The sequence below is a fragment of the Cydia strobilella genome, chromosome 10 (genome assembly GCF_947568885.1).
Source record: "Cydia strobilella chromosome 10, ilCydStro3.1, whole genome shotgun sequence".
Taxonomy (NCBI): Eukaryota; Metazoa; Arthropoda; class Insecta; order Lepidoptera; family Tortricidae; genus Cydia; species Cydia strobilella.
This window is the reverse complement of record NC_086050.1, coordinates 5,030,237-5,052,470: the sequence shown is the minus strand read 5'-3', so window position 1 is coordinate 5,052,470 and position 22,234 is coordinate 5,030,237. Positions and strand designations below refer to the sequence as shown.

The 22,234-nt window shown below is 38.3% G+C and overlaps 2 protein-coding genes across 4 annotated transcripts in view; one reads left to right on the top strand and one right to left on the bottom strand.

Annotated features, from left to right (window-relative positions):
- The window catches only part of LOC134744533 (axoneme-associated protein mst101(2)), a 169,676-nt gene extending 156,707 nt beyond the window's left edge, over positions 1–12,969 (top strand). For both annotated transcript variants that reach the window (XM_063678339.1, XM_063678340.1), the window contains 13 exons: positions 151–257; positions 949–1,081; positions 3,317–3,421; positions 4,624–4,775; positions 5,284–5,494; positions 6,620–6,829; positions 7,211–7,447; positions 7,708–7,893; positions 9,054–9,581; positions 10,196–10,411; positions 11,118–11,186; positions 12,007–12,087; positions 12,286–12,969. In XM_063678339.1, coding sequence (XP_063534409.1) covers positions 151–257; positions 949–1,081; positions 3,317–3,421; positions 4,624–4,775; positions 5,284–5,494; positions 6,620–6,829; positions 7,211–7,447; positions 7,708–7,893; positions 9,054–9,581; positions 10,196–10,411; positions 11,118–11,186; positions 12,007–12,063 — 2,211 coding nt within the window. In that variant the 3' untranslated portion in view covers positions 12,064–12,087; positions 12,286–12,969. The remainder of the gene's footprint in view (positions 1–150; positions 258–948; positions 1,082–3,316; positions 3,422–4,623; positions 4,776–5,283; positions 5,495–6,619; positions 6,830–7,210; positions 7,448–7,707; positions 7,894–9,053; positions 9,582–10,195; positions 10,412–11,117; positions 11,187–12,006; positions 12,088–12,285) is intronic.
- Positions 12,970–17,454: 4,485 nt separating this feature from the next.
- Positions 17,455–22,234, bottom strand: part of LOC134744644 (uncharacterized) — a 42,587-nt gene continuing 37,807 nt past the window's right edge. Inside the window, exons 4-6 of one of the 2 annotated variants that reach the window (XM_063678538.1) lie at positions 20,258–20,496; positions 19,268–19,489; positions 17,455–18,487 (exon numbers count right to left, since the gene is read on the bottom strand). In XM_063678538.1, coding sequence (XP_063534608.1) covers positions 18,316–18,487; positions 19,268–19,489; positions 20,258–20,496 — 633 coding nt within the window. In that variant the 3' untranslated portion in view covers positions 17,455–18,315. The remainder of the gene's footprint in view (positions 18,488–19,267; positions 19,490–20,257; positions 20,497–22,234) is intronic. The other variant, XM_063678539.1, reaches the window with a different exon arrangement.

Sequence of the window (22,234 nt, the reverse complement as noted above, 5' to 3'; positions counted from 1 at the left end):
GAAAAAAAGAAAAAAGTTCTAATGTAGTATACATTTAGTTTGAAATTTAGGCGTAATGTGTAAAGTTTTACTCTTTAGAATTGATAAACTGTTATGTTTTGAGAAATATGGGTGAAAAAATGTTATTAAGGTTTTTGTTTTCTGTTGCAGGAGCTCGAATTGCAACTTTCAGAACTTCAAGATAAGTACGAGAGGCTCGAAGAGGAATGTTGTGAATTGGAAGAAATAGAAAATGACACCCGTTTGCACTGGCAGCAGTGAGTTCATTTATGTATTCGTCACTTTCCCAACGCATCGAACATGCGTCAAGCTTCATTAAGCTAATTTAACGATGTGGTCGTTTTGTAACTATGATTTCATTGATTATTGAATAAATAATGAATAATAGGTATCGTTTTAAGAGTACATTTAGCGTGTGAGGTCTATTTCTTAGGGCTAGGCTACATCAGATGTGTATCCAACACGTTTTCGTTCTCTGTACAGTACATTGCATGCGTTGCGTGTCGCATTGTTATGAGTAAGATGTAAGCAATGTACAGCGAAGGAAGCCGAAGCGTGCTACATTACGCATGCTGTATGCATAGTTCTTAAAGTCGAAAACGACTATTAAAAGCTTATATCTACCCGCTTTAGTTTTAACAAATAATATAATAGTTTTCGATTGTTGTATGCTTAGTTGTTTTGGAATTGGCAGTGTATTTATTATTTTGTATAATTATTATTAATTACACTTTCCTTTGTATTAAGTTAAGTGTAAACATGTATTTCTCAGGAAGTGATTATTCTTGTAATCTTTTGAGAAATAATTATCTTAAACCTAAACCCCTAATACTGAAACTCCTTCGGTAGGTTCACTTTTTACACTAAGGAACGTTACACTGAAATGTCACCCATTACCATAGTGGCTTACTTTTTTGACACTTTTTTAAACATTGTTTTATTGTACAGGTTGGAGATGGACTATGAGCTCTGTTCGGCGCAACTACGCGATATGACGGAGCAACGAGAATGTTCGCGAGCCCAGGCCGAGCGCCTGATGGCAGACCTCAACAGGAACGAGTGCGCACTGAAACACAAACAGGTGAGTGCTGGAGTCGCGAGTTTGATTCTCGTCCGAGTCAGTGATTTTTTTCGCTTTTCCCTTATTTTTAAGCAAAAGCTGCTGAAAAGTACAACTAACTAATAAACTTGTGCGTCACAACTACTCTAACCTTTCGTATATGTGTGGGTTAGTAAAAGCGTGGGCTCTACCTCGGTCTTGTCTTGCCATAATAAGCAAAAAGACTTGTTTAAAAATGCAAAAGTTGACTGAAAAATGTGTGTAGGTTCCTAATTAAACAGATTATAGGTAAAACATCGCTTTATAGTTGTTTGTATCAAGAACTTTAATGACGGACTTGTTGAAAATGTGATTCCATCCTTTTTTCTTTCAGTTCTTTTTCCATCTTATAAGAAGATTTTCGTTTTGCTAGTTTCTGTACCTAAACGTGAAAATAAAGCGGAAATAGTTATTTGTGCAACAAGAGAGGAAAGTTGGTTTATCTTGCGAGCGTTTATTTTGAGTCCCGAAAAAGCGAGATTCTAAGTTGGAATCTTGAGCGTAGCGAGGGACAAACACGAGATGTAAAATAACTTTGCTCTCGTGTTGCACATATAATTTTTCACCTCAGTAGTGAGAACATATTATAGGTTAAAATGTATTTCGAATTACACAGAATAATACAGAAACAAAAAAAAAGTGTAAAGTGGCAGTTCATGGCCTTCACTAAATTAATAAGCTACTTGGTTTCACTCCCTGGAGTGAGGAAAGTCGCACTTTCCTCACTCCAGGTAGTGACGAAAGTAGGCTTGTTCGAGCTGCTGAGGTGAAATAGTTATTTGTGCAACAAGAGAGGAAAGTTGGTTTTTCTTGCGAGCGTTTATTTTGAGTCCCGAAAAAGCGAGATTCTAAGTTGGAATCTTGAGCGTAGCGAGGGACTTAAAAACACGAGATGTAAAATAACTTTGCTCTCGTGTTGCACATATAATTTTTCACCTCAGTAGTGAGAACATATTATAGGTTAAAATGTATTTCGAATTACTCAAAATAATACAGAAACCAAAAAAAAATTGTAAAGTGGCAGTTCATGGCCTTCACTAAATTAATAAGCTACTTGGTTTCACTCCCTGGAGTGAGGAAAGTCGCACTTTCCTCACTCCAGGTAGTGACGAAAGTAGGCTTGTTCGAGCTGCAGAGGTGAAAATAATATAACGGGTTTTCAATCTCAGTATTTATAGCCTTGTTTAGCAATTAACAATGGCGGGTGAAACAGTGATACAATCTAATTAAAACACAATACCTTTGAAATGAGCCGACACCAAATGTACCTACTAACGACATTCTTTGGTAAAGTGGTCAGTACCAACATTGTTCACAGAGGAATGAGGACAATATAGGTACTTGCTGGCCAAGGCCAGCAAGAGTACAGGTCAGTTTGATTAGGATTATCGATCGATTGAGGAGATCGCTATATCCGCCCACTCAGGTACTGATGAATTGATTACCTTTAATTAAGTGTTGAGTGCGTCTATGAAGTTTTTTAGACTGATCGCGGTAATTGGATAATAGAACGGAAAAGAAGTGAATTTGATACTAGCAGTTTAATCTTATACATAAACATTAGATATTAACCTTACTTATAAACTACACTGCACAGACATTCAAATAAAACTATTCATTAAAAAGAATTAATAATAGTATTGTGCAGTTTCAACTAGGAACTATTTATTCCGGGACGTATCACCAAAAAACTCTTGCAGTGAATGCTCTTATTCAATAAGTATTTTTATGTACCTATATATGTATCTCGTTTACCTGTCAAATTCGAAGCAAGAAATTGTCTTGGATTATACGCATCTTACTCAATCAATGTATCTTTGGGTCTATACTAAAACAGGTGCTAAGTGTCGCCTAATAGTTTGTAGGGTGGGACTTCTATATACGTATTTTCTAATAAAACTATTCATTAAAAAGAATTAATAATAGTATTGTGCAGTTTCAACTAGGAACTATTTATTCCGGGACGTATCACCAAAAAACTCTTGCAGTGAATGCTCTTATTCAATAAGTATTTTTATGTATATGTATCTCGTTTACCTGTCAAATTCGGAGCACGAAATTGTCTTGGATTATACGCATCTTACTCAATCAATGTATCTTTGGGTCTATACTAAAACAGGTGCTAAGTGTCGCCTAATAGTTTGTAGGGTGGGAATTCTATATACGTATTTTCTGCCATGTCTAAGTTTGAAAGTTCACCAAATTTTCGTGTTCTAGGAGGAGCTCCGCACGAGACTGTGTAAACTGGAGAAGGCTGTGCCGGCTCTGATCGCATGGAACGTCATTAATGCGTTAGGCGCCTACATTTCACCTGGCAAAGAGGTATGTTATTCAAATTAGAAAATTCCGTCGTCTTCGTTGACTTGACTAAAAGTCGAATTCTTTTAGGCTGTCTTTTCAGGATAGCAAAAATCCAAACATTTATTATATTAAAAAGAACTGTCTTATTGTTCATACCTAGTTCTTAAATCTAAGCTAAATGTATATGTAAATATAAATCAATCCCTCAATTTCACTTGGTCACGGCATCACGCGTGAACGGGTGGACCAATTCGCAAATTTTTTTTGTTGTGTCTGTTTTTGTCAGGAGAAGATTCTTATGAAAGAAAAAAATAAGACTGCTAAAAATAAAATTGATAAATATAGGTAAAATGAAGTAGGTACTTATAGGTAGGTACCTACAGGTGCTTATTATTAACCGACTTCCAAAAAGGAGGAGGTTGTCAATTCGTCCGTATTTTTTTTGAAATGTGATCGGAAGAGAAGTCTTTTATAGTTAATTTATGATATCATGATATTGAGGAAGCGTCGACGGCGAAATCGACCGTGACGATATAATGAAGTGTGTTTTATATACTTACTTACCTACTAAAATTAATGTTTTTCAAGTTTTTTTTCCAAATTATAATATTTAGCAGATTCTATGTAGAGCAAGACAATTTCTATGCTAACCACAAAATTAAATCAGGGGCCAGTCGACGTCATCCAAGAACGCTAAAGTTTTAGGCTTTTACACGAAACGATCATAGATAATTGCAATAGAAACAATCGAGATTCAGATATTGTAATATCCATACTCATCAGCATCACACAAGTATAGGTATTTAACTACCTTGGTATGTTGAACCCGGGATCGCTACATACTTAGTCATCCGACACATATACCTGCTTTGGTCTCTCAAATCGGTCTCGTGAAGTACTAAAGTTATTTTTTATAGTTTCTGATTTTCTCCATTTGCATTCAACACCCGGTATAATCTGATGCCTTGATATTGGGCTAACATATACCAATTTGAGAGACGCAGTTTTGCTTTAGAGGGAGCAAGCGGCTACACTCTCGGTCTGCCGCATAGTTGCGCCCCTTCCATTGACATACTTTGGCCCAATATGTGTAGGCGCATAATTGCATGGCCACTGGATTCAATAGTTAGGCGTCCATGCAATTTAGCTGCTCTCTGTACAAGCCATGAAACTGTTTTGATAATTTCACATAGGTAATGTTAACCAATCGTTTGTGCCCTCAGCGCATGCTGGCAAGCCGGTGCCCCTTCGGTAAAGACACGCGGGCCGTGATCAACCAAGTGCAGAAGGAAAAGAGCGGCGCGCTGGTCAAGTACGTGACTACACCGCACGACGATCTGCCGGGCGTCGCGGATATGCAGGAGATGGTCTTTAAGTATGTTTATACCAAAACAATAGGTATATAAGTTGACAAAGATCATGGTGGGAGCGAGAAAATACAAGTGTAGGGCCTCTGGCGAATATTTTACTAATTTGACAATCGACACCTGATACTGACAATTTCCTGTAGATTTTAGGGTCAGTAAGTAACGTAGGTAAGTAGAATATTTACTTATTAAACCATCAATGTACGGTGATTTGTTAATGCCAGACGACGAATACCAGCGTGGTGAAACAGGGGCTTGGTCGCGTAGTTGACTATCCGGCACCTTGACCGTGCCTTGTGCCGCCGTGTTTGTTTAGGAAAACAAAGCTGCGTTCTAGCTAATCTCAGTTCATAGCGCTCTCTCTGGCAGCTATTGACATGTGTATTATAAGGCCAAACATCGCGAAATGCTTCTGGGGAAGCTCAATGCTTTTTAGCGCTTAATTATGACCACCTAGTCATTTAATGCGATCCTAGAACGTAATCACAATAAAAAAAATCTCAATATTTTTTCCAGACTGTTAAAAGAAAAGAGAGAGATAGAGAACCAGACAACGATAGTGACAAACTCGCTAAAGGCTAAAGTGAGAGAGCTGCAAGAGGAGCTAGACTCCACTAAGATACAGATCAGAGCGGCGGAGTGTCGGTGCAGTTCCAAGGGGGAGCAGATTCAGGAGAAGATCTCCGAGCTGAAGGACAAGATTGATGGAGAGAGTCTGAAGGAGGAGGTAAGTTACTCTCTAAAGTCTATGCCAAAATGAAATGATATACAAAATCAATTAAGCTTGAATTAGGTACCAGATATACAGATTTTTCTATACTTACTCTCTACGCTATATTTTTTTTTATTGTTTGTAACATGTAAGAACATAATATTATCCGACCGAAAGTGAAGTTAAAAATAAATATAAGTAGATATAGCAGCAAAGTTACGAACTTGAATTGCTTACTTACATAATTTCACCTAACATTGTTTCTATTACCGCACTAGTTCGAAATCTCGGATTTCGAGATCATATTCGTCGAAAACGATATCATTGTAACATCGTTATCAGACCGTAGGAAAGAATCTAGTACAAACTACTTACTTACTCTTAACATGCTTTTAGTAACCGAATCTCGGCCTTATGTGAGAAGTAATAAAGACGTTAACCTATATTTAACACCGCAACAGTCATGAAATAAGTCTTACTTGCTTAGTTCTTCGAATTCATTGGAAATTTATCTCTAATCGTTTTGGATGTTATCTGAATGGTTTTGTGGCGTTGATTGCAAATCTTATTATCAAGAGATTAAAGTTTAACTTCGTTTAACCAGCTGGCTTGTGTGAAATGCAATAACTATGCCATCGCTTAGAGTATGTGTTGATTGTCGATTGGCCTTGGATTATGATATGAAAGTGGTTTTCCAAGTTTTACATTTTACTTCAAGTTTATTCCTACTACGAGTAGTTTTCTATAACTAAACACTTTAATACCTACACACCTAATGCACAAACGTACTTATATATAGAATTAAGCTGCAACAAGCTTGTTAAAAGTTAGGTTTCAAAGATTCAAACCTGTTTGTGCTATATAATATAGAGCAGAAAAAATCGTTCTCAAAAAAGGCCAATGATAACTAAAAACTCGGTCCACCATCCTTATATCATACTCAGACAAAAGGTTAATAGGATTTACGCAAACATTAGTTGTGTATTTTCGGATTTTCCGATAATCTTGAGTATACGAATGAAAAAATGCCTCAAAATCGGGCTAGGTACTCCTGGTTTAGTAGTCTGCGTGGACTACTAAACTAGGAGTAGCGTTACAATAGACATTACACTAATGATCAAACTACATTATTGTCAACAGCTCCCCGTGGACCCAGCGACAATGAACCAAATCCAAGCGCTTCTCGCCATCGAAAAGGAGTTGAAGGCGCGCGTCGCCGAGCTCGAGAGACGGGAAACGGCCTACCTCGAGATGTTAACTCAGGCCGACGATATGTGGGCTGAGATGGAGGGCGGCTATAAAAAGAAAATTGAGGAGGCGCACGCAACTGAGCACGGCTTGAAGGGGCAGGTAAGAACAGTCATGGACTCATAGTATATTCCCTCAGTTCGTTCAACGGAGACGAGTTGCTGGTAGACAGCGAGAGGCGAGTGATATCTAGGTCAAGATTAGGTAAGTACTAATAGAAGAAGAAGGAGGCGCATTATGCCACTATGAGCAGTTTGAAGGTATAGGTAAGGCATTAGTCTACCACCGTTTCTGTCAATCTCCAAAGCTAGATAAGTCATGAAGGTATATTAGAGTACTCGTTAATTTTTCGGAGCACTATCAGAGGCAGATACCGATCTTTTTTCCGATACCGAAATAGTCAGGTTAAACTTAAATAGTCCTTGAAAAAGTCAAGATTGTTGAACATATTGCAGTGGTTAATAGGTTTTCTTTTATTTCCAGGTTAAAAAACTACAAGATGAAAAAGACCAATTCAAGAAAATCATCGAGCCCCTAAAGAAGACGATTAGAGAACTTGAAGAGTCTGATTCGTTACTGAAGGTAGCCCTCGAGAAATCTGAACGGGACTCCCAGAAACACCAGAGCTTGAACCTTAACCTTCAGAACACGCTCTCGAAAACGCAGGCAGACTTTAAGAAGTCTGAGACCGCTTTTAAATCTCTTGAAGCTAAGTTTAAGGTAAGTCAGGTACTGTGTTGATGTGTTGTGGGCATTTTGGGTAGATTTGGGTGTGGTTGGTACCCAATGTCGTATCGAATTCTCAAAATTAACCTTATACTTGCCACTTTACCCATCTGTAGGCCAAGTGAGCATAATATATGACATATTATATATATATTAAACTATCGAGATATAAAACAAAGCTGACCATTACGATGTATTTTTTCAACATTCGATAAACCATAATGTTCTTAACTTAAACGATTACTTTATAACAGGGTGAAGTCGAGCAACTCCGCAGAATGAACAAGAATGTCGAAAAAGAAATGAAGACCACGAAGGAAGCATCGCGGAAAACCGAACAGAAGTTCTTCAGCGAACTAGAATCCGTTAGAAAAGAGCTGCAGAGAGCCTGCAAGAACCACCAGGATCTGGAGGTCACCAACGGTGAACTGAAAGAGGAGGTTAGTCATTCAGTCATGGTTAGAAAAATGTACGACTAGCATTTTCGCATGAAAATACAGTGTCATTATCAACCCTTAGCCACAATTTGCGAGGTGAATATATATAATTACTGAGCAACTTCTAGTTTTTTTTTTTTTTTTTTTTTTTTTTTTTTTTTTTTTTTTTTTTTTTTTTTTTTTTTTTTTTATACTACGTCGGTGGCAAACAAGCATACGGCCCGCCTGATGTTAAGCAGTCCCCGTAGCCTATGTACGCCTGCAACTCCAGAGGAGTTACATGCGCGTTGCCGACCCTAACACTCCTCTCCCTCGAGCTCTGGCAACCTTACTCACCGGCAGGAACACAACACTATTAGTAGGGTCTAGTGTTATTTGGCTGCGGTTTTCTGTAAGGTGGAGGTACCTCCCCAGTTGGGCTCTGCTCTAGATCTGGAATGACATCCGCTGTCCTGTGCCCTACCACGCATAGCGAGATGTCATTCACAGTGCCCATACCTCTCTTTTGGACGTAGTTTAAGGACATACCCGGGTCCAAAATAGTGATATCGGGGATAGTGGGATCAACCTCGAAACCGCGAAAAAAAGAATTGGCTGTTGCATACGTTTTAGATGTCGATGTTTTCTATAGGAGATCCAAAAAAAAAATCGAAATTTCGTGGTTGGTCCCATTGTAAAATTTGCCGAGTATGACCTAGATATTCACTTCGAAATATTTGGCTAAGGGTTAAGAAACACCCCGTATGTATTTTTGGTTTTCTATTTTTATTAAATAAGAAAACATCGCTAGTCGCAATCAATTTGTTGCATGTTTTCCAATGTAAGATGAATCGCCATTGTTTTTGTAACAATCAATATCTATATAAACCATTTTGTGTTTATTATTTGATATTAATGATAATACCATTAAGTATTAATAGCGACGCATCTTACATTAGATTCGGTAGTATTATAATCAAGTATCTAGTTTGTAGATTGTAATAGCTTAATATTGGTATGTAGCTTGGGCATTGCATGTTCTAACGCTTTATTCGTTACCGCTTAACCGTTCACTAACGCGCTGCATCCCCGCTTGTCACACGAACGTCGTCGCGCCACGCATGGAGTGTCCTGTAAATACCGTGCATGGATCCAAGCCTCTCTAAGAAGACATGTGTTCTCAGGTCGAATCTCTGGAAAAGCAGCTAGCATTAACACAAAAAGCTTTAACCCAGTGCAAGAGGAAGTGCGATGAGAAGATCAAAACATTAAGTCATGAGCTCTCCATTAAGACTGAAGAGCTGGAAGAGCTACGGAGCGAGACGATGAGACAGTCGTTCCATGCGTCTAGAATAGAACTGAAGCCAGATAGAAGCGAGTATGTGGACGAAGGTTACTCCATATACACTGCCATACCAAAGAAGACAGACTACGATAGGATGCATCACAGCATGAGCTACATAACATCAAGTTCGAGGTGCTCCTGTCCGGCTATGAGGAGCCAACTCGTCGGGCAACTGATCGAAGACCTCTTCGACAGAATCCACAACACGGTCGACGACGACCTTACCAGAGTGTGCAAAGAAATCAAAGTCACCGGTAAAGAGATGTCTGCTGAAACCAAAGCGAAAATCACTAATTACCTCTTAATGGCGATATCTAAGGAGCTGGTCCGATCGATAGGCGACGCGGACGCGAAGACTGACACTGAGGTACGGTATCATTTGTGACTAAAACAGTGTGATAACTGCATTGATTAATATTTCTAATGCGATTAATCCAATCCATATTAATGGTTCTGGTAAATATCATGTTAAATATTCTTATTTTGTATTCGATTCCACCAATTAAGTATCACATCATCTGGACATAAAACACGTCAATGAATATTCTGATGTTATATTGGGTTTTTGCGTTAGATTAAAATCGCTGAGAGTTGTATTTATATAAATGCTTACTTTTCTTAAATCTAAAGCAGACGGATTTTTCTGAAATCTAAAACCTTGTCATAAATTGACAATACATACCAATAAGAATCCTCGAGAAATTGACCGTCATTGTCGAGTGACAAATAAAGTCTCAGATTTGTAAACAAATTAAAGAACTAAATAATAAACAGATAATGCAAAACAAAGTCTATTTGAAACATATAAAAAAGGAGAGGGGACGATCCGATAGTTTCAAACAAAGCTCTTCTAACTCTTCTTTCTTCTAGAATGATCAGTCGTACACCGATCGCGCAAACTATTTTATGACATATCAGCGATTTTAATTTGCCGCTAGCACCTTCACCCTTTTCCACATTCTAGAAGCTTACTTATTGTAGGAATGGCAGCGCGCGGCGTCGACGTTGTCGCTGCCGTACCGCGACCGCGACCGCGACCGCGCCCTCGACCGCTCGGCGCTCGGCGCGCGGCTCGAGGGCAACGCGGGCGTGGTGCGCGGCGCCGCGCGGCTGGCGAGCGTGAGCTGCGCGTGCGCCGCGGCGCGACTTGCCGCCGCGCTGCCGGATATCGCTGATGGCGTCAAAGTGTGCCAGGAAGTAAGTTTCAGAATTAAGGTGGTTCCCTTTCCATACAAAAGCAATTGCGTTTTATTAAGTCATTACACACTATTACTAGATAAATATGTGCGCATACTTTCGAATATTCGTTTGCGCTAAATTGGTAGAAAAACTTTGTTTTATACAGAAATCACGCAAAAACACTTTATATTTTTTATCAATGTAACACCAAAATAACGTTTATTGCTTGATTTCTGTATAAAACAACGTTTTACTATCAATTTAGCGCAAAATTATATTCAAAAGTAGATAGATGCGCACATATGTTTGTAGTAATAGTGTGTAATGCTATTGACTTAAAAAATCGCAATTCTTTTTTGTATAAAACGCGAACCACCTTAAGCGCTTTTCGTTTGTTTTGTACCAATGCTTCAATTCAGATTCCTTTAGATTTTTTTTATTCTAGTATCATAAAGGGCATATAGGCCGTCTCCGTTCCTTCAAAGTATATTACCATTTATGTAACCAAAAATTGTAATCTGACGTTAAACCTGAAAATTACTTTTATAAGTGGAAAATTTAAGGAACAATAATTATTGTATTATCGTATCAGGGACTCAAAACAATAGCACAGAACCGCGGTATCTGTTGCTCCATCGACAAGAGCTAGACTCTTAAATATGATGATTATGATCTGAATAGATAATTTATATTTTAACCAATTATTATGTTTTGAAAATTTCAGGAAGTTCTGGATCACGGTGACGTTAAAATTATGGAGGAGCAGTTAGCCAATGCCATCGAGAGTATTGTTGTAAGTAACTATTACACTGCTTTTATAATTGCCATAAAACCCAATACTACAACCCTATAGTCCAATACTACTACTGTGGTCCACAGTTTCAATACATAATTAAGTATCCCACCAAAACAATTTTTACCTAGATATTGCCAAGATGAGACCATATGGCTCGCACTGTCAAAAAGTTATCAGATCTCATGTAGAGCCAAGCTTGTAACTCTACAACCTAATACGTGGCTTGGCCGGTTCGTTACTACAAGAACTTGCACAACTACAAGAACTATTAACAGAAAAGTAATGAACAGTGAATACATTTTTCACCTTACGCCCATGTGACGGCAGCGAAACGTTGCTTAACGGTTCTCTCACCTGACTCAGTGTCTTCTCTTTTTTTTATCAATCCAATCGCTGCTTTTGATGCACGCGAAATTTTACCTAACTTTGTTTGATGGAGTAGGAAGACGGTCATAACCTCGTCAGTCCTCGTGTACTTGTACAAGTACAAATTAAATTCGAGTTTTTAACTCATATAGAAATAAAAGAAAGCTCCAAATTCAAAAGCGCAAAAATTGCCCTGGGTCTTACGAGGTTCTTATCTTATCTTATGGTTTTCGGGGGCCCTTGCGGATACACTTCGACCCATAGGGATCTTTTGTGCAGAAAAGGTTAAGACTCATAAGATTTCTATAATAAAGCAGAGGTATTATCATTCATATCAAGCTCGCCTTAATAATCTGAGTATAATAATATAGACAACAATCAGTCATAATTATACTTTTTAAGAAACGATTTCTTTGATAGATTACTGATGTTTACGTTGGTTTGTTTTCAGAATTGTCCATCTTGTGCATTGGGTACAAATGCGATAGTTTGGAGCACGGACGTATAGAGCCGCCACTCGTGCAATTGTTTAGTAAGTTTCAAATATAAATATATAACATTATACGGGTTCTTTCGCGGCGCACTAGTACTAAGACTACTATACGGATATGATGGTCGTAATTCTCATGTGACGGTATAATAATGACACTGTTTTAATAATCACGATATTTCTAGTTATTATTTTTATACTTATATAGTCCTATGTAAAACAATGTTTAATTTGTTACAGGTTTTAAACCTCCACCGACCTCAATCAGGTGCCTTCAATAGTTTAGCCAGTATCGTACGATTGTAAATATATTGTATTATATCACCTACTCGAATACGTATCTAAATAGTTAAGCGACATATCGAACAAAAGTAACTATATCGAATAATTTAAGAATACGCTTAGGTACGTAAGTATGTCTCGACGTGTATTGTATCTTTGTTTATCTTTTCAGTGCCAAGTGTTTTCTTTTGTGTAAATAATGTTTTTGGTTGACTAATCACGCACAGAACTGAGTAATAAACACACAGTGCCTTAACTTGATGGATATCTTTTTAAATCAGTATGTATGTACTGTATACTCATAAGAATAAAGTCATAATAAAGTACACAACTTTGGTTCAAGTCATTAGAACAAAATAAAGAAATTATGGAACTCTGTTCAGTGCGTTTTTATTCATAGGTTGACGGTTTGAAAGAAAAATTCGTTTTATCAATATCAAATCTCAAATGCAGACTATAACGACTTTGTTAGTCGAGTGTCAACACATTTTTCTTTGTCAAACCGTCATATGTTTCGTTTCGTTTTAGACAAAAGTTAATCGATGTAACAAGACTCACAAATTAGCGAATCTATGCCTATTTGTAACAATTGTAATTTTGTTTTTATTTACAAGAATGACGAATTAAAATTATTATTTAAAAGTGATGATGTCTCTTATTCCTGCTCCCGTTAGTCAAGTTTTTAAAACACATATCCTATATACATGTATTTTATTTAGATCAAATTTGGAGTAGTATTCTACAGTGTTAATGATATGAAATGTGAAGGAGGAATGTGGTAGGGACGCTTATTTAAAAAACATATTTATTTCTCGTACTTGACTTACTTGGGTAGCAAAAAATTGTTGTAGTTGTACTCTCATGTAGTTAGTAGGTAAAAAGGCTTAAGTAGAAAGTGTAGGTACCTAACTATCTAACCGTTTACGGGCGGGACAAACACAGAAACAGAGAAAACTAGTACTCTTATACCGACCGCGAGCCAGGAACAGATTTCCATGACCAAGAGTCTCCCGGGTGAAAACTGGTATAGCGGTTAAGGACGCATTTTGTCCCACCTTCCATCACTATGCCTGGCAACATGTCCCTTCCAGCTCCAATTAAGTTTGGTAATGACGTATCTGACGTCTTGCACCTTGATATCACACTCATAAAAAGGTATGGTGCTTCTTTTTTGCATGTTCATGCTACCAGTTGAAGGCCTTTTCACCGCGATACAGCCGGCTGACGATTTTATTAAATCATAATAACATCTAAACTATCATTTGTCAAAGTATCAACCGGGAGGCGATGACTGACGATATATTATGCTCCTGGCTCGCGGTCCACTATTATGTGTCTATTTTTTTTATAGAGAAGAAATAGAAGAAACGGCGAGTCCTGCTGCAGAAAGTAAAGGTTTGAAAAAATCGGCGAAAAACTCAAGATTCTAACATTGCTATAATAGACATTGAAAAAATACAGACTGTTGACATTTTTCGATTGTTTAAGAATGAACTTGTGAGTTGTGGACTGTGAGCACGAAAATACTTCCATATTTATTTGCTTACCTACGAATTAATAGTTTATTTTGTTTAATGGCCTTAATGTCAATGGGCCAGATCCATCTTTTTCGTGGATGCCAAAGCACACATGCGAGATTATAAGTGGTCATAATATATATATTTCTAAGGAAGTGAACAGGTCTTGCTGATGCCTGAGCTATTGATGAGGGTAATATGTTACTAATATTAGTCGAATATAATTCTTTCGGGAAATGGGTCCTACTGATGGTTGTATTGTGTTTAATTAAGTATTTAAATAAAACAGTTAACATAGTTTTTTCATCATTTTATTCATTTGTAATACCTTTGCAAGGTATTTTATGTGTTACATAGAACGGACACTACATTCTCGTCGCTTTAACGGTCCAAGACAAGAGGTTAATTAAAAATATATCGACTGCTTTAGGACGGAAATATGTCCTTTAAGAGAGGATAGTGTTCAGAAAATCGGCCTTAATTTAATAATTTCAAAATATTCGAAGTAGGTACTAAGGTTGACATTATTCTATAGATAATTAGAAAGTAGGAAAGCCTTTAGCATGATATAGTGTTGATGGCTGATATTTTCATGTAAATACACCAATATTTGTTGCAACTTTTCCCCTCTTTTATTTAAAAATCTGCTCAGCAAAATAAAGGTATGATTACACAGAGATGCTTATCATATTTAAGTATTAAATGCTGGGCTATTGACTGCCAAATTATTAACCCTTTGTAAACGAGCCCTAATTTAGGTTTGTCATCGTTAGGCACCGTTTCTGAAAGAGACTGACATCTCTCCAAAACCTGTAGGGCTAAGATGCTCGATTTCTTATCATCTGTCATCATGCCTGTCACGTTCTAACAAGTATGTAAGTGCGAAACGCATGACATGACAAGTGATAAAATTGCGACCATGATACCGTCACTGTACTACTTGTACTAGACGTTAATAGGAATAGTAGGAATAAGACTTGCCAATTCACTTATCACTTTGGTTAGAATTCTTTACACTATTGGTATATTTACATGAAACATTAAAGATGATCACACAATGAAGAAAATGTTCATTACGTTGTTCATCGAATCCATTTCAGTTTGTTCAAACAATCGCAATTGATTCATAATTTGGCTTCGTAATTTTGAATTGTATAATTAAGAATAACGGAAGCTCCTTGTTATTGAGCAAACATTAAATTTTGTCACTCACTTTTCAATTCATTAATGGAATTCGTATTCAATTCTGATACTTTTCTGACGACAAAATAATCGTTTCATTCATGTAGGTACTAGCTATAAGTTTTTGAATTAAAGTTAGATAAGGATCCCTACTTCTGATTATAAAATTATTCGATCGCAAACTTGGACCTAATAGAAATAAAAATATATTTCTTAAGAACAGGGGGTAAACGAGCAGTCGAATCGCGTAATGGCAAGCAATTACTGTACCTTATAAATCACAACAAAGCTTAATATCAAATTATATTTAATAAGTACTTAAGTATATAAGTTTCAGAAACTTAACGATACCAGTCAGGTTTCAAACACATGAATCAGTGGGAGGAAAGTACGATATATTATATTTTTTATGTTATTTTTATGCTTGATACGAAATCGGAAAATGATTTTTTTGTACCGCAGATCATCAGAGAATAATTTAATCACAAACTCTGGTGTCACTAATAAGTGACACCAGAGTTTGTGATTAAATTATTACCAATAGGTACAGTCGTCAGATTACTTTAATTTTAGAGGAACCCAAATTTGCGATCATACAAACTATATTTACTCAGCCAATCAGAGTCCTTAAATGAAAACGCTCACAAAATAAATACCAATTAATGCACTACTATAAAATACCAACAGAAAATTCTTGATAGTGTGTAAATATGTTCGACCATACATACATCAACCTCATTAAATAAGTAAAGTAATTTAAATATCGATTCACTACCTCAAAGCCTTGTCAATAAATGTTGGTATAAGTATATAGGAAGACCGTAATCTTTAATAATAAGGTCCATTCTAATAAAAATAATTAACATAGGCTTAATAAATTAATTTAAATAGTATCACACGACAGCCGTTATAAAAATTATAAATCGATGATTATTCACATACCCGGCCCTTCCAGCCTACTTTATAGGGCAGGTACTGTCACTAAGTTCTAAAATATTCGTCAAATAGTGCCAACATACCAATTTTCTACCAACTCAATCTTGTGGATGCACTTTGTTAGCAGTCATGGACCTGCCTTTGTTCCTAATCTGTCAACAAAAATCCTCAGGATCGATTACTCTCTGTAAGAGAGTCCCCATATTACTGACAAAACACACGATATTTTATGTCGGATCCGACACAAAATTGTTGTCGTTCGTGTGTGAATAGCTTCATATAAAATGTTCTGCCGCTACGACACCCGATTAAAAATCGTCCCGACATCCGACACTGGGAACGAGCTCTTAGCGTCTCCCGAGCGTCGGCGTATAGACAACTCTGTCGGCCCGGCCACGACATCGCGCGGTGGCGGCAGCGGCGAGCGGCGTCCATAGGTTGGAGCGAGACACAGCGATCGGACCTTTCGTTCCCACCTATGGCCGCCGCTCGCCGCTGCCGCCGCGTGATGTCGTGGCCGGGCCGTATGGCAGCTGCTCGACGCTAAGTTGGCGCAACTGCGCAGCGACACCATTTTCCATAGCTCTGACTAGACGCCGCTCAAAAGATTTTAGTAGTCTCTCTAACATCTCTGGAGTTTCAAGCATGTTTATATCTATCCATATGAACCGTAAGGTTTTTTTGCTAATGTTGTGGTATAAATAATGTGATGTTGGCACTAGTGTGGCATCCAGTAACCTACCCTACTATAATATAAATAGCAAACTTTACCAATACATAGGTCGAAATAGTTGTACATTCCCGTATTAAAATACTACGTACCTATCTACGTTTCGTATCAAATTTTAAATGTTTTCTCATAACAAACAATGATTTCATTTGGGAAAGAACTACTTGTACGGACATCCTGCCTAAGGGTGATCAAACTATTGTTAGATCAAATTAATAACGCAAAAGCATTCCATTCAAACCACCTTTGAGATCATTTAATTCGGCAATTCAATTCATATCTACTTACTCTACGAGTATTAAGATCGTTTCTGAATTTAAGAGTAGATTATTTGGTATAGAGAAGGCACCGCTCACTCATTGACCATTGAGAAGCCATCTTAATACTGTATCTACATTTCCCGACCATCATAATAAATTAAACTTAAAAGGTAACACATGCCTGATCTTATCTTCGTTAGATTCGGAACTTTTTTTATGATAAATGTCATGTTACGGTGCGATGATTTTTTTAATCATTTTGAATGAATTGTGCTGGGGTGCTGTCACGGCAACGGTTCTTTCTCATCTCCCTTAACTGACTAACGTTCTATCACACAGATCATAACGGGTCCCAATTACCATGAGATAGAATAGTTCCGCCTGTCAACGAGTGGCAATGAAGCGTTTGCCTAGTGGTAACCATGTTACTTGAACTTCCTAAGACGTTAATGTGGAGCTAAAATTCTCTGAATATCGAGGCAGCATTTTCACCAGAGTTGCACCTCATTAGTTACTATCTGTGCCATTTTTATAACCATATCTTTAATTAGTTTTAGCGTTTTCCCGGTAGTACCCCAAATGAGCTCGTGGTCCGCTTTTGGAAACTAGTTTTTTGTGAAAGGGACAGCCGGCTGCCCTGGAAGGGCAGAGAGGAATCTAGACCTTATTAAGATGTGACTTTACTTACGATGTTCCTGGATGGAAGGATCACCAGCGCTCTTAAGTTGACATCCCCATCCCCCTGTAAGTGTTACTACCCGTAAGCTGCTATATCTGCAGTTATAACAATATCTTTCAGATAATTTTGGCTCTACAACAATAAAATTCAAGACAGGTTTGAATGAATCATAGTGCGATCAGGTAACTATATGGCGCCAATCGCAGTTTCAGCTACGGCTCTCGTCTTTGGTCGAAGCTGAAGTGTCTACGCTGGGAAAAGTGGGCCATTCGTTGTTTGCACGCGGCCAAGCATGATTCGAAAGGCCAGAGCCACTCTTTGAGCATTTCAATCGTTTAAATTCTTTAACTTTCTTCAGAATCTGAACTATAAATGCGAAACGTACATCCACGGAACATTTGCACGTCGCACTACGAAATATACGCAAGCTGTTAGCGAGCTTTTCGCAAATAGGTTTGCGGCATGTACACCAGATATGGATGCAATTTAATGAAATGCCTGTAATTCTTCAGGAAGTTCATTTGAAACGCTTAAAGACTGTCTAAGAGATCCAAAGCCGAGAGCGCTAGCTGTTCAATCTTAAAGCTACTACTAAAATTCTCTAAGCGATCAAAGATCGCAAGCTAAATTTGATTTCAAAATTGTTAAAAAAATAAAATCTGCTAGTGATTAACGTTTATCAGGCTAACGGGGGCGGAGCACGGCCCGCACCGTCCGGAAGCGTTTCTCGAAGCCGAGCTTCAGGTAGAGGTTCCTCGAGGCGTCGTTCTCGGGCCGGATCACCACGAACGGCTTGTAGCCACGCGAAGCTACCTCGTTAGTTAGGCGCCTGGCTAGGTATATTCCGTACCCTTTCCTGGAAAACAAAAAGATACAATTGTAATTACAACGAAACTGTTGACTGTATTCTCAATTTCGAATATCTTTTTATTTTTGACTTTTCAACCTTAGTAGGTAGCTGATACTATAATTCTATTAGATGTTTGTGTTATTTGGTGATTCGTAGTGAAATTTAGTGTCTTAAGAAACCAATTTTTGTAACAAAGGTTGAACGAACCGAAGAGCACATACGTTACTTGCGGAACTCCGGACGAGTCTGTGTCAAGAACGTAAGTAAATAATTTATTCTGCACTGCGACTGGTGCTTCCACGTTGCCAACTGACCCTCCACAAAGATGCCATAAGCCAGCAGCTCCGCCACCAGCTTCTCGATCACTTCACTAAGTCTCGAGGAAATTACTTCACAGAGGAAAACACCCGCAAACCTGCGGAACTCCGGACGAGTCTGCATCGAGAACATAGCGCCATAGTAAGACTGCACCATCCACGTTGCCAACTGGCCCTCTAGAGATGCCCCAAGCCAGCAGCTCTACGACCAACTTCTCCACACCTCACAGCACTCGATATCTCAGCCTTGAGGAATCAAGGCAGAACTGCAGAGAAGGAACAATACCTGCGGAACTCCGGATGAGTCTGCATCGAGAATATGGTGCCGTAGTACGACTGCACCATCCCACCATGCACGTTGCGAGTTGTTCCTACACAAAGATGCCGAAAGCCCGAGCTCTGCGACCAACTTCCCAAACACCTCTCTTAGTCTCGAGGAAATTACTTTACAGAGGAAAACATACAATACCTGCGGAACTCCGGACGAGTCTGCATCGAGAACATAGCGCCGTAGTACGACTGGACCATCCACGCTGCCAACTGGCCCTCTACAAAGATCCCGTAAGCCGGCAGCTCTGCGACCAACTTCTCAAACACCTCGCGACACTCGATGTCGCTGGCCGGGTACAGGTCGTACACCGCCTTCATGTCTTCTGGCTGCAGGCGGAGTAGCTCCACGTCCGGTGGGAGCCTGGAAGAATTATTTTAGGCTGAGTAAATAACGTAACAATAATTTATGGTAGAGTGCCCTGATATTCGTAATGATGAGGGTCTGATATTCCCTTAAAAAATACCACGAATGAAATGCATATGCATAACGATACCGCAGGCTATCTCCTAACTATTTAGGAGATAGCCTGATGGAGTCTAGTATTAACTGGTAATACGGTTATCTCTAGGCCTAAATACAGTCAGGAGCAGAAGTTGCTAACCGGGCGAGGTGTTGAAAATTACCTTGACGCGCTCTTATTCTCTTAATATTAAAGTCGCATCAAGATCATTTTCAACACCTCGCTCGCTTAGCAACCTATTGCTGTTACACACGCAGCGCATATTGTGCATGCAGCAGTCAGCACACTATACAAGCCGATATTCATTAAAGTGTAAAGTCATTATCAATAGTAGCGTATGAAACAACGCGCCAAAAGTATCTGTTCCCTGGATTACTTTTCCAAATAGTCTGCAATAGTTTAATTAATCTATATACGAAGACATGTCTCTTTTTGTTAAGCTATCAGATATAGACAGATAATGTAGATACTTTTGACGCATAGTCTGATACGCTACTTTTACTTTTTTTGGTGAAATCTAAGCTTTGCTTACCACTGAAAGTTGGCCCTTTGCTTCTATTCCACCTATGACCTAGCAAAATGCGAGTTCCCCACAGACGCAGGACGGCCAGGACTAGCAAAATTTTCATTTCGTTTAAACAAAAAATAATCGTCAGATCATTACTCACTCATCAGCAACATTATCCGGCGGCGGCGTGACGCACGCATAGACATCTCCAGTAATCTTGTCATGGGCCTCGTACACCCGCTCGAAGCGGTTCACGATGGCCTCGTGCGTGAAGTTCAGATACAGCGGCTGCGTCAGGTCCAGCAGGATGTCTTCTGACGTGAGAAGGTCCACGAGCTCCGCGCGCTCCGAGGGGCAGAACACGGTCACGCTCTCGAATATGTCGTTTGCGATGTTTGGCTGGAAGAAGTAAGAAGAGTTATGTTTAAAGTAATACGGTCACAACAGCTAATAATTTTTGTGATTTTTGCACTAGGTATCTTTTTACTCGGGACATTAACTTCACGCTATCGTGTCTCGAATTCTCGCAAAGTACTAATAGCTATTGTATGATATAGTTAGGTTAGTATATAAGTATAAGCGAATAATACTTATAGTACTTTATGTATTCAGAGGCAAAAATTTACGCGGTATTGTAATTTACATTTTATGGCCTAGAAAAATGGCAGTGTGATTGGTAATACCTACCTACCTAACTTAAAAAATTATCATTAAACATTGACTTCTATAATTTCTATAATACCGTAACACTCGTAAAACAATCCCATTAGAATTATATGCACCAACAAGCCGATTAACCTAATTAAAGTTTTCTATAACGAACGCAAAACCAGCACACGAGAGACAAAATCAAAGTGCGAGCTTAAAAAGGTAACTTTTCCTCGGCAAAGCCAACACTCGTCGAGAAAACCCTTGTCGGGAAACTCGCGCTTAAAAAGGCGCGACAAGTCAAGGGTTTTCACGGATTACCTCTAGCGTATCTCATTTTTAACGGATTAATTGTGCTTGTGGTTTTTATAAATTAGGTACCACACTTATACAGTGTTTTTGTTATGTCTAACCATACTCTGAGGGGTGACTTTGTAGGTCATCACTTAACAACTTTTTAACCGACTTCAATTTCATAGAAGGAGGTTCTGTATTCGGTTGTGGCTTTTTTTTCTTTTTATATATATGTTCACTGATTATTCCGAGACCCGTGGTCCGATTTGAGTAATTCTTTTTTTCTATTTTCTTTCTATTTTATATGGGACCAAACCCGAAATCGCAAAAAAACTGTTCTATATAAAACAACAAACAAACGGCAGGTTAATTTTTTCGCGATTTGGGGTAAGCCCCTTAGTAAAAGATGTCCAGGGTTTACCTACATATTCACCCCTCAAACTCCTCAGAGTATGGTGAGACGTTAGATTAATAATCTAACTATAGTCACAGAATATTTTTTGTTTTAAAGTACAGATTTTAAACACACAAATTAATTTAAAAAAGGAGTACCTACCATTTTTATACGGATAAGGAATTAATCGCAAAAAGATACGCACCTATTAAAAAGCAAAAGTTGATGTCGGGGGAACCACCTAGGGGTCCCACCAGGTACCTACTGAAAACGCACGTTGTCGTAAATAATAATAAATCAACTGCTAAATTGACGATGATTTGAAACGTCAGAACGATTTGTTATGAAGATGTACGAGAAGAAATGTGCAAAGGGTAGGTATTTTGCTGTTAAGTTCCTCGTTCATTATCTATAGGAAATGAACAGCCCTGGCATTGAAAGTGTTAAAATAAAACAAGGCTGAACAGGAACTTTCTATAGCATAAAATACGCCAACTTTTACTTGATCCTTATCGTTAGGAACTTTCTTGGAACCTGCTTGTGGGTCATTTACGCTGTTACAATGAAGTTCTTTGGACCGGAACGTTAAGCTTGTAAACTCTGAACTTTTGGAACAAGAATTATTCCAATCCGCTTATCTTGTCTTAATTATGCCTAACTTAAGTATGTTAATAATATTTATGGCTGCCTCTAAATTAGCTTTTTATAAAATTCTTTAGGATAAAAATGTTGGCCTTATAAAAGCTCAGGAGGGCAATTTTTTTTATTTCGAGCTCTCGATTTCGTCAAAATGTTGCGTAA